General features: G+C 55.6%; 1 protein-coding gene across 1 annotated transcript in view; it reads right to left on the bottom strand.

Moving 5' to 3' along the window:
* Positions 1-5,612: 5,612 nt before the first annotated feature.
* LOC119100556 (uncharacterized) overlaps positions 5,613-12,994 on the bottom strand; it is a 13,613-nt gene continuing 6,231 nt past the window's right edge. Inside the window, exons 6-8 of the mRNA XM_037223639.1 lie at positions 10,810-10,980; positions 10,605-10,623; positions 5,613-5,623 (exon numbers count right to left, since the gene is read on the bottom strand). Coding sequence (XP_037079534.1) covers positions 5,613-5,623; positions 10,605-10,623; positions 10,810-10,980 — 201 coding nt within the window. The remainder of the gene's footprint in view (positions 5,624-10,604; positions 10,624-10,809; positions 10,981-12,994) is intronic.

The following is a 12,994-nucleotide window of genomic DNA, read 5'->3' as shown; positions in this document are numbered from 1 at the left end:
GATTCATCGCTGCACGATTACGTTCATGGGTGATATCGAGCTCATCATAACTCATCAGGCTGCCTACTTAACAAAGCAACGTCTTCTGTCGTTTCGACCCAGAACTTGAGCCATTATGTCCTTACACAGCGGGACGAGCCACTTTCAACTAACCGACGCCCGCGACTAACCGGCACCCGCGACTGATCGACCCCCGTCAATGATCGACACCCGTGACTGACCGACACCTGTGGATAACCGACACCCGTGACCAATACACCGGCAGCTGGCACCCCTGCGGCCGGCTGGCACCCGTGACCAATACACCGGCAGCTGGCACCCCTGCGGATGGCTGGCACCCGTGACCAATACACCGGCAGCTGGCACCCCTGCGGCCGGCTGGCACCCGTGACCAATACACCGGCAGCTGGTACCCCTGCGGCCGGCTGGCACCCGTGATCGACACCCGTGACTGACCGACACCTGTGGATAACCGACACCCGTGACCAATTCACCGGCAGCTGGCACCCCTGCGGCCGGCTGGCACCCGTGACCGACACCTGTGGATAACCGACACCCGTGACCAACACACCGGCAGCTGGCACCCCTGCGGCCGGCTGGCACCCGTGACCGACACCTGTGCACTGGCAGCTGGCACTCCTGCGGCCGGCTGGCACCCGTGACCGACACCTGTGACTGACCGACACCTGTGGCTAACCGACACCAGTGACCAATACACCGGCAGCTGGTACCCCTGCGGCCGGCTGGCACCCGTGACCAATACACCGGCAGCTGGCACCCCTGCGACCGGCTGGCACCCGTGACCAATACACCGGCAGCTGGTACCCCTGCGACCGGCTGGCACCCGTGACCGACACCTGTGACTGACCGACACCTGTGGCTAACCGACACCCGTGACCAATACACCGGCAGCTGGCACCCCTGCGGCCGGCTGGCACCCGTGACCAATACACCGGCAGCTGGTACCCCTGCGGATGGCTGGCACCCGTGACCAATACACCGGCAGCTGGCACCCCTGCGGCTGGCTGGCACCCGTGACCAATACACCGGCAGCTGGCACCCCTGCGGCCGGCTGGCACCAGTGACGGATTGGCATTCGCCACCGACTGATCCGCCTCACAAACTGACGTCCGTGACTGATCAACTCCAGTGATTTACACGCCCGATGACCTAATGATACCTATGACTGAATGGCACCGGTGACCGCACAACAGCAAGCATCAACGACTGAATGAAATCGACGACTGAATGGCATTCGCGACTGAAACGCGAATGACATCGAAAAGCGACTGACTACCTAACGGCTTTACTAAATCTGTCATCGGACAGTACACCAGCGACTGAATCGTTTGAGCAGCTGAGTAACACCTCTAACTGATACCGACGGCAGCTTTCTACCGGTGAGTAAATCGCACCAATAACTGAATGAGACTGACAGCTGATTGTCAATGCTGGGTGACTGGAGGCTCGTGACTGAGAGGCTAAAATGTTAGACAATCCTCGATGCTGACACAGTTTGTAAAACCGGTTGGTGGTCATCACTTGCATATTACATGGAATATTCAAGACGATTGTGGCACAGGTAGCGTGGAATATATCATCAACTGGTTGAGAAAAGAATAAGTCTGCATAAAACCAAGGAGTAGCAGTTAAGAGAGCTTTAGCCCCTCCAGGAATACCGCGACCAAGATAAAGTTTAACATCACAAATACGCTCGTCCGTCGACCGGCCCAGGAAGAACGTCTTTCAGGGTTGCAATCTGCAATTGCTAATGGTCTCCCGCCAACGTGGGTATCCAGACACGCATCAGTGTTGACGACATTTATTGACCACATGCACAGGTTTTTCAAGCTTCACAACAGTACCTATTGGGCCCAGGATGGCAAAGCGTCTGGAACGCGTTATATCAGCGTCCGCTTGATCAACTGCTGATGAGCTTTCAGTCGTCTTCTCTCTCCAGGTCCCAAGTCTGTGAGAGAAGACGATTGAAAGCTTCTCCATCCGTACGCTCCAGATGTGGTATCACTGGCAAAAACATGCCCTTCCTCGGTACCTGATCAGCGGATCCTGATGATACAGAACCTGGCGCCCTATAAATACTATGTGGAACTAAATCTTTTTGTGCCGCATTGTCTTACAAAATGCACCGCGGCGGTGTATCTCAATAGGTTTGTAGCACCTAACTATTTGCACACTTTTTCTTCTTTTTTGTGTCGGTGTCTGCATAACTTCCTCTTGCTCTAGTTTTCGTAGAAATGTTGAATGCCTGTGGGTTTGTAAATACTTCTTTATTTTCACTAGGGCGGTTATGCAATGTGGTTTGTTAGTTCCAAAAGTAATGTGCTGGAAGAGCGCGACTTCGGAGTGTCAGCGAAAGATGATCTTTTCGTAGCGACTGCCACCGCAATATTTGGCGCCACTCCAGAGGTTATCGACGACATAATGGTTAAGCTGCGCGTAAAGGAAACCAGAGGTACGGGTTTTGATTGCCGGCGGTTCCCGCCCTTCCCGCCAGGCTGAGAGGCAAGCGACGCCACAAAGCCTCAGCAGCGGAGTGTGTCGTGTCAAGAATCTTCCTATGACGAATACGCTTTCGCCTGACAAGCTCAAGCTGACGAAGGAGTCGTTCCCGGTTCTGCTCAGAGATGGCGTCCTGCAATCGCCGCACTCGTCGTGGGCTTGGCCCATTCATCTGGCGCCAAAAGCGTAATCCAGGCGAGTAGCGGGCCACGGGATTACCGAGCTCTGAATGCCGTCACTGAACGAGGCCGCTACCCACTGTCGTACCTCCTGATTTTCTCTACCATTCTCCACGAAAGGGGCCGTTTTTCACAAACTTATCTACGCCGCGCTTATCAAATTCCTGTAAATCAGGACGGCATAGGGAAAACAGCCATCATCTCATTATGGTGAATGAAGCTTTATAACAGTGATTGTGGTACAACCTGAGGGGATTTTTCCGCGAATCATAGGTATGCTCTTTGTGATCTTGACTGCATGTTCGTCTACCAGGTGATACCTTGAGGGTGATTGACATCACTTGTCTAGCAGAACTCGACAAGGAAACGATAACAACTACAGCAATGACGGGCGTTCAAGCCTGACACCGTGCTGATCAGACGCAAGCGGGTCGGCGAGTCGATGTTGGCACACTCAGCGCCATCACACTCAGCGCAAACACTTCACATACACCCAGCCACGTGCTCACTCACCTCTTCACGCTTCGACTACAGGTGCGGGGCTGAAGGAAATGTGCAAAACGTGCGCGCGCTGCCATGCACGCGACCTTACAACAGTGAATCAGGCGACGATACGAGCCTTCAGTGAAGTGTCATCGAGCCGCAACCAGCGTTCATCCCTTCGGGAATTTGACCTCGATACATTGTGGTGTGTCATCTCTCAAAACAAACTTAAGATAAACCTAGGAACCCCTTTAATCCACCCTGATCGTCTCACGTCGTGCAGACGGCGGTGTGCGCCTGTATAAAACTTGTATCATGTCAGCTGAGCACCAGTGTGCTGCCGGCTCGGCTGCGCTGTCTCGGACGCACGTGCTCACTGGTAATGAATTACAACAGGAAAACAAGCAAGCCTTCGTGGCAAGTATGCTGCTGCTCGGCGAAAAACAGGACACGTTCGCTCCTTGATGCGAGGGTGTCTCCGTTACCTAGCCTCGGCGTACCTTGAGGTGCAGCGAACCTGGCCAGATCCGGCCACTGCAGCAGTGTTCTTCCACACTGGGTGCGTGGCCCTACTGCCACGGCTCCCAACCTCCATCCCGAGAGTAGAGCTGAGACTCTCAGCACGGTAGATTTTGCACGCCTGATGCGTGCAAAATCAATTCCGCGATGGCGGCTGCAACGCGGCCCGCTGCCGGCCGCGGTTGTTCGGCTGCAGAGGATATCCTCAATTTAAACATTCAAGCTTCCAAACTATGCCAAAGGTGAAAACCTGCACGCAAATGATGGCGGCATAATTGTGCCGTGTGGACTGTTTGACCTGGAGAAGTGAACAACGGCGGATATTTGATGACATTGGCTATCCAATTCGCTTGGAGTGCACCGTGGCCTTGAGTTGTTGGACGGGACTCAAAAACAACGGTTTGACAAGTACGGCAGCTTGGAGCGACGTCATGGACAGGCTGTCTGTGGCAGCCTGAAACGATCCACTAAAACTAGCTCCATTTATAGCGCATATACCACAGCACACAGTCAATAGTGTGATAGTTCCCCAACATAAGAGATGAGAGTTCCCCAACAGGAACTCTCATGGAAACTGCCACGTCGTTTAGCCAACACCGGCCGCGGACGCTTATGACTCTTTGTCGCAAGGACGTGATCTCGCGAAATGAGTTGGAGGAGGGGGGGGGGGGCTAAGCAGTAAAAATGCCGAAAGCTTCTCCCTTACATACGCCACCGAACGAGTTACTCCACAGACTAGGCCAACTTTTTCAAAATCCGCGAGGGCTGAGGTTGAGGGAGCCCAAGTTGGGGGTGACTGGAGGCCTCCCCCAACTGAATAGAGAACTAGTTCGGGAATTATACACTTTCCTTGGTAGTTTGTTAAACATGGCGAAATCGGATGGCTTTCAAGCGAACTAACTCCATGCTTTTCTTGGGGTTCTAAGGGTCCCTCGTTTGTTAGCAAAGTGTTATGGGCCCATGCGGCCTCCTCCCCCCGTGAGCGTCCCCGTCGATTGCAATATTGCAATGAGAGCCATGCACGAGTTCCCCACGGTCTGAAACCTGTTCAGCTTGACAAGTAACAACATGCCTTAGTTCAATGCACCATTACATTTAACATCGTAAATTCGCGCAAACGACAAGTGCGTCCATTGAAGTCAGTCAGGCGCAATAGCACCGCTGTGCACTACACGTGTTCAGCTGCGCGCGGGCACTCATCGGCGGAGGTCAAAGGTCTTGTAGCCGCGGGCGACTCAAACACCGCTGCCAACGGCCAGACGGAGCGAGGTGCGCGGCCGGCTGTTTCCGGGGCTTCAAAGGCCTGTCAAACAGTGACGCCTGCGCGGCTACGGCAGGCCGGCCCTTCTCACGGCTGCCAAAACCTCGCGGGCCGGGGTGCCTCTGCTCTGTACCCGCCGCACAGACGCAGGTTTCCCCAACCAGCGGCACTTTCGCCACATCCAGGCAGAGATAAGGCATTTTGAGATAGTAGACAACTTTTTGCGTTGGCATAATTTCGTCGGGCGTTAGCTGAAAAGAACTTGAAAGCCGATGTGGTGCGGAGCTGCCAAACTGAATTCCATTGTCGCTTGTCAAAAAATACGTGGGAGGGGAATTTAGTACCGAACGCCGGCACGTAGCAAAACAGTGCACGGTGACTTGTTCCGATGCGGTTTCAATTTGAGACTCAAGGGCGAAAAATGGTCATCCACCAAGATCGCAGCATCTAGATAATCATCTGTGGCTAAGCCAGTTGCTGAGGGCTACATCATGTCACAATTGCATATCTGCATAATATGTGATAAAATCATAGCTCAAGACAATCCAGGGCCTATTATGAGCCGTACGTTAGGGCTTCTGGCAATCATGCCATATAAACCAGCTGACGCAGCGCTCGCGGCTGTACCGCGCCGTGGACAGACCGGCGATCTAGCTGAACACTGGCGGCATAGGCGGTAACAACGCCGTCAGGGCCGCTGGGATGTGGAATGCGTTGACGTAGTGATGGCTGACCGACGCCTTCGTCAGGAGTCACTCTTCTGACGAGTGACTCCTGATCGGGATCGGGATCAGGATGTTGCTTGACGCGCTTTTTCGGAAAGAGGCCCACAAGTTAGTTGTCGCCATGCGTGGGGCACAGGTGGCCATGCGTGGGTACGCAGGTCGATTTCGTGACGTTCTGACATCAGGCATGGTGCTGCTGCGCTGTGAGATCCTGGTGCGAAAGCGCACCGAGCCGACGGACCCGCGAACGGGTGATAGGGAACGGCAAATCTGCCCCGGATGCCAACCAGGGTCACGACAGGAACGCTCAGTGCTCGGCCGCGGTTCATCCCGATCCTGGCGCTAGTGTTAGTGGATGACATCCTGTCGTAGCTGCCTTAAAACCTCGCAACTCCTCGCGCTGACGGTGGCGGACATAACCATAAAATAGGCCAGCAATAAGTCTTGAACCCACAACCTTCCCATTATTAGACGTAACATGCTATTGCGGTTGTACGAATAGAATCACAACGCCCTTTCCCCCGACTAACCTGTAAGTGTTTGCTTATCGTTGTGTGAAAGCATGTGATTGCGTGGTCATATGGCACGTGAAATACACCACCGGTGGAACCAGCATTAACTTTACATACAATATACACGAGCAAGTGACGTGCAATATCGTACTTTGACGTACATTTTGTCATATTTTCAGATAACACACACACACACACACACACACACACACACATACACACACACACACACACACACACATATATATATATATATATATATATATATGCATGTGTGAAAACATATATCACAAACAACACATTATATTGTCTTACAAGACCTGACCATAACTTCAATAAGACAGCCAGGCGTGGAGTGCGAACAGCTCGAAAATGCCTCTGTGAATCAACCACCACGACGCGTACCAATGCGGGGTTTTCTCGCAGTGGCTCTAAATGACGTTGTGAACCTGATGAAGTATGTTCGTTTTCAATGAGCAGTCCCCACCTGGCTACACCGGCCCACCGCAGGCTACTGCCGCGCCCAGCGCTCGTTGCGACATCTAAAATACTGGTGCACGCTCCCAGGCTGCGCCAAATATCAGGCGAGGGCCTGGTGCACGAGGGAAGGGGAGGGGCAAGCGGTGGGACTTGCAGGTGAAAGTGTCTGCTGGTCCCACGGATTGCTGCCGGCGTGAGTCCTGGCCAGTTCGCAGGTCAATATTCACTGGCTGCATGACGACTCTGTGGCCTCCCAGTTACACAGCAACAGCAGCAGCAGTACCGCGCCACGAGCAGGCACAGTGACGGTGCCTGGCGGCGGGGATACGGAGGGTGCCAGATGTCCATCAGTCTCCTCTCCATCTGGCTCCGTGTTCCCCCTTCCTTCTGCCAGACTGCCCTTTCTTGACCCCTTGACATTTCAGTCTAATGGCTCGCAAATGGCTGACCATCACCACATCGCCGGTCAATATGAAGTCCGACATTGGTTAACGCCTTAAAGACTTCACGACTTTTGTTCTGACATTAATTCCCGACATCAACCAGCTTGGAAAGCTTGCAATGTTTCCAAGCCAAATACGATTACAAGCCGCTCCTGCAAGTCATCCATCAATAATGGTCATTCCTACTGTAAAGCCCATGCATTTACTGAAAAAAATCATAAACAATGTCTAACAACCTGAGAGACGGTCAGCCTTTCAACCCATGCTGAACAGCATCCCGTGTACAAAAACACTCTCACGGCGGGGCAAGCGGCAGGCTACCTTCTACTCTGCCCCGTGACCGGCGGCCGGAGGGCGTTCCCACCTGACATGCGTACACATCCCCGCCCACACAGCTAGGGACGCCGCACCGCCGTCAGCCGGATGATCGGAGGAGACCGTGCCAGGCGCCGGCGGCCCGGTGCTGAATACCCCACCGCCGACACATACATCACGGCGCCGCCGCCACCGTCGGCGAGCCCGTCGACGGCACCGACGGATCACGCCGTCTTCGTGACCGGCGCCGGCTGCGGCGCCGCCGGCTATTGATAAAACACGAGGTCATTACGAGGCGCGGCCAGCCGCGGCGAATTTAACGACCAATCGGCGGCGGCTACTCGGCCGGCCTGGAGCTGCCGGCCGCTGATTGATGGGCGAATTATGCGGGCCGCCGTTCGAGGCTGACGGCGGGGGTGTACAAACAAGGCGGCGTCACGGCCGGGCCGCGCTGCCGCCCGGCCGCCTCGTGACACCCGCGAGCCGGATGACGCGGATGTGGCCGGCGGCGGAACTGCTCGGCGGGCGCGCGCGCAGGCATGGCTTCCTGCCGCTGCCGAGGTTCTGTGTGGCTCGTAAGGTTCTGTGTGGCTCATAAGGTTCTGTGTGGATCTGTGGCTGTGTGGCCCGAGGTTCTGCGTAGCTCTGTGGCTGTGTGGCTGGTGGTTCTGTGTGGCTCTATGGCTGCGTGGCTCGAGACTCTGTGTGGCTCACCCGCGTCTTCGAGTGAGGCCTTTGTAGCGCGGGGTTAGCGGATCAAGCGGTGCGAAAACAGGATTTAGATTCGCAAAACAAGGCGAATAATTTAGTGACTGGTCTCCTGAGGCTGATGACTCGTGCGACTCGGGCCATGTCTACAGAACGCGGTGCAGGCGGGCTAAGACCGCGGCGCACATGGCAGACTGGATTGGCGCAGCCGCGTCTGCTACAGATCCCAAATCGCACAAATTGGCCGCACGATGCGGCCCTCTTCGGGTAAATTGGAAATGGCCTCAGTACGGCGTTCGGCGGAAGTGACAGGTTCCGCCCAGGACGCGGCCCATTAAGCTGGGAACGGAAGTAGGCGTCGCCCTCACACGGTTAACGTGGGCTCTCCCACTGCCCTTCCTGTAACAGCCGGCCCTGTGAATCCGTGCGCCAGCGGACCATGCTGATGAGCAGTGTGATGCTTCACGTCACCTCACAGTCGTTGGCAAGGAAAACGGCGCCAGAACCGTTTGCATGATGTTAAATGTGTATTTTATTAGTTTGGTTTGCCCCACTGAAGCCCCAATTGGTTTACCCGGATACATCCCGTACGTTTTCACGATATACACTTCAAACAATGCTAAAAAACCTGGCAGTGCATACATGCGTGTTCACGGTGGAGACGTCGATGGCTGCATTCAGAATGTGTGCCCATGCGCTAGGAGTCGAAGAATTACATAGCTCCTCCAATTTATTCCGGAGAAGCCTGTTCCATGCTACTTAACTAGGATATGTCGTTCTTCTTGATGCCCCCATTTCTTACGAAGCACTTCAAGTGCTCCATATTGGAGGATTTGCAAAGTGGTGGACATATCACCCTTTTCACATAGAATACAAAAGATACCCCACACCATTGAAGGAAACAAATCCAATTCGTTAGTGGTCAAGACGATTACATGTGACGGCTGGGGATGGTACACGCTTTTTATGACAAGTTCGTGTTATCTCGACTACTTAAGATACGTGCCGACATTTTTCTGATGTTTTCACGGAAGGAACAAATGTACTTATCCTTGTCCGTCACACATTATCTGCCGCCCGAGATCCATTAATCACCGCGACTCTGCTAAACCTGTTGCTAGAATTAGACCGTTTATGGCCATTTAACACGCGCATTGTACTCCGCTAGTCAGCGTCTGTTTGCAGCGTTCGACCCATTACTGGACTGAAGTTTACATCTCGGCTGAGTAAGTCATTCGCTGATCTGGTTCAGAATGTGCGTGTATAAGGATCGTAATATTCCAGGCTGTCAGGATCTGGCTGTATACCGGTTGCCAACGCTGCAGTGTGGCAGCGGTACAAAGGCGTTATAATATGAAGTAGGCATACTTAGTATGAAGTAATTCATACTAATCATGAATTAAGCCGATAGTATATACTTCACTTCATGATTAGTATGTGGCCCTTTTCTGTCTAGAGTGTATGAATACCAAAAGTCTGGGTCAGTATGAGGAAAGGTGCCCACATCTGTTTGGTCGTTGCTGTGCGATGACAAAAAAAAAACAGCTTTACCACTCAAGCATCTCAAAAGCACCACAGACCACCTCTGCTCTGCCTCTCATTTTTCGTCTTGGGCACGTTGCGTCGGGTCTCGCCGTAGCCCACGCAAGAGCGCTGGGAGAGAGTGGAGCCCCAAAGACCCCCGCTGCATCACTGGACTGCTGATTATCCTGCCCCTCAACTCTGCGCTACTGCATGCAAACACCGTTCGCGCACGCTCCAGTCAGGAGACGCAGTCGCTCTGTGCGCGCACTGCGCTGCTCACAAGCTCGCCAAGGACGTCCCTACAGGAGCCCTTACACCGGTAAACAGCTGCTAATGAGCCGATGCCGTCGGCTAATTGCGGGCCGGCGAGCACAACAAGCAGCTGCCGGCCATGCTCGTGGGACGTCGTGGCAACCTGCCCCGAAACACGAGCGCCAGTTGACGTGGCGAAGTCGCCGCCCAGCAGCGGGCGCTGGGCGGACGTCGGGCCCCGGCAGTAGCCACCACGGGTCCCATTAACCCGGACAGGGGCGCCGGCCCGGTAACGACCGCTTCCAACAGCTCGCGCGCCCTCCCCGGTCCTGTCTCCAGAATGCCGACAATGCCGCCTGCACCTCAATAACAACCGGGTTAATTGAACTAAACATTGTGAATGGCACAGCGGCAACATACCATAGGTTATGAAGATTCGGCGGGGCGCGCTCCCCCCTCGCCGCCCGCGGCCTCTCATCCGTCTCTGTCGGCCGTGCGTGTTGGCGTCAACAAGCGCTCGTAGGAGGCGGTGTCACCGACGGCGTTCCAGGTGCCGCTCCGCCCAGCAGGTGGGAACGGTCGTCAACCGGCGCCCGGACGCGCCGCGCGCCGGGCGCAGCGAGCGACCCCAGGGGACGCTCCTCTCCCAGGCACGGACGAACGGCGCTGCATTGCGCGCCCACCGTCTGGCGAGTCCTTGGCCTGGAGAACCCGCGTCCGTCAAGGCCTCCGCGGGCCGACATTGAGAACACGCAGACCGGCCCAACCCCATGACTCTGACTCCAATAACCGTTGTGCAGCGCATTCTGGCCAGAGCGCTGCTGCGCGGCCACTGCTCTTGCCGAGCGCCCTCCGCGGCTCGGCGCCGGCCTCAATATTGTCGCTTACCTCGGCGCTGATGGACTTGATCGACGTAATTAAGATGGCCGCCGTGATTAAATCTGCCGGCGCCGGGCGGCCGCAGCTCTCGGGCGGTACGGCAGGGCCGGTGACGAGACGGGGCAGGCTGCGCCGGTCGGCCGTGGCTCGGCGGTACGGCAGGGCGCTGCTGGTGAACAGCTGGGGGCGGGCTGCGCCGGACGACGCGCGCCGTCACGGCTTTCTGGAGGACGGCCTGAGATTCATGGAGCATGGCGTGAAGCCCCGTCAGCATGCTCGGCTGCAGGTGTGCCGATTCTCACGCTGAAGCATGACGTCGCCTCGGGAACTGACAATGGAAGGCTTTTTCTTGGTTCAATATTTCGCTGCACTTTGGTCAGAATTCGTGACTGCTGGCTCAGACTCCTTATCAAGCGTCTGCAACTGCGCGGATATGCTGTGAAAGCGGCGTAGAGGGCGGCTGTACCGACCATTTCTGAAAATGTTCTGCGATAGATGTCGTTCACGAGGCCGGTGTCAGCAGTTCTCACGCGCGTGCATACGCCAACAGCGGCTGCGGAGGCTGCAGCCCTGGACAGGCCCGTATGTATACCCAGGCATAGTGCTCGCGAGGGCTGGACGGGCCACGTCTGCTGCCGTGCCGAGTCAGTTTGGCGTTACTTTCGCACCAGTCTCGCAGCCGTGGACGAGCTGTCTCCGGAGACTCGGAGACGCCGACCGACTCGGCATCGGGCTCCCACCTGCGTCTCGCACGTTCCGCGACAACGAGTGACATTTCGGTCGGAGGGCACCAAGGCCCATGAATTGTAATGGGGTCTGAGAAAAGTTCCCTGGACCGTGCGGCAGAGAAGTCGCGTTCTTCTGCGGCCATCTAACGACCTGGTTGGTATCAGCCGGTCTTTTGCCTCTGTGGCAACCCACATCCTGGATGGTGTGAGCCAGTCTCCTCGCCTCTGGTGGCACCCACGGTTTGGGTGGTATCAGCCGGTCTCTCGCCTCCGGCACCCACATCCTGGATTGTATCAGCCGGTCTCTCTCGCCTCTGTGGCACCCACAATCCTGGATGGTATCAGCCGTCCTCTCGCCTCTGTGGCACCCCATCCTGGATGGTATCAGCCGGTCGCTCTTCGCCTCTGTGGCACCACATCCTGGATGGTATCAGCCGGTCTCTCGCCTCTGTGGCACCCACATCCTGATGGTATCAGCCGGTCTCTCGCCTCTGGTCACCACCCACATCCGGATGGATCAGCCGGTCTCTCGCCTCTGTTGCACCCACTCCTGGATGGTATCACCGGTCTCTCTCCCTCTGTGGCACCCACGGTTTGGGTGGTATCAGCCGGGTCTCTCGCCTCCGCGGCACCCCAGCCTGGACGTATCAGCCGGTCTCCTCGCCTCTGTGGCACCTACGGTCTGGATGTATCAGCTGGTCTCTTGCCTCCCCGGCAACCCACGGTCCTGGGTGGTATCAGCCGGTCTCGCGCCTCCTCCGGCACCCACCCCTTATTGGTGTGTGACGCGTGAAGTGCTAATGATACACAGAACCCCCGGCAACTCGCCCCCTGTGCTCCGTCCTCCATTATCATGCTCGGTGACTTTATTGACACATGACAAGAAATATCTGATTTTCTATCATTATCCGCACGCAAAGATCTTTGCAAGATCCCTGTCTCATGGGAACTCCTGGTGTGAGATTCATATTGTTTGAGATCATATCGCAATGATGGATTACTGAAGCGATCTGCAAGCCCCGCGGGATATCATGAGCAGCAAGGAGCCGGCTTTAAGCAATTTCAATGGCGTCCCTTCGGTTTGGCAGTCAAGTCCTGGCAGAATCTAACCCACATGCACCCATTCCCTTGAGCAACGTGACCCTCTCATCTCCCTCCCGGGTCGCCGGCTCTGGTCATTTTTCAGTACGTGTTCTGCAGCTTTTGAGACTTTGCTTGACTTTGCTTGACAGACTTTGCAGCGACTGCCCATAACAGGACGCTCGCAGCATAACCTGATTCCTTTTAGCATGCGGCGTCATCCGCGGCACGGTGGTCTGGTTACCAGATGCCCTACACTTTCGTCAGACTCCATGCGGCACGAGGGAATAAAACACGTGGCTATGCGGCGGGCATCTCGGCTGGCCAGCACCTTTATGTTATAGAGCCATGCTCTGAGGTCTCCTTCTCTCTCCCCCCTCCCCTCT

The sequence above is a fragment of the Pollicipes pollicipes genome, unplaced genomic scaffold (assembly GCF_011947565.3).
Source record: "Pollicipes pollicipes isolate AB1234 unplaced genomic scaffold, Ppol_2.1 Scaffold_4881;HRSCAF=5763_pilon_pilon_pilon, whole genome shotgun sequence".
Classification (NCBI taxonomy): Eukaryota; Metazoa; Arthropoda; class Thecostraca; order Pollicipedomorpha; family Pollicipedidae; genus Pollicipes; species Pollicipes pollicipes.
Note: the sequence above shows the minus strand (reverse complement) of the source record. Positions and strands in the feature narration are given on the sequence as shown.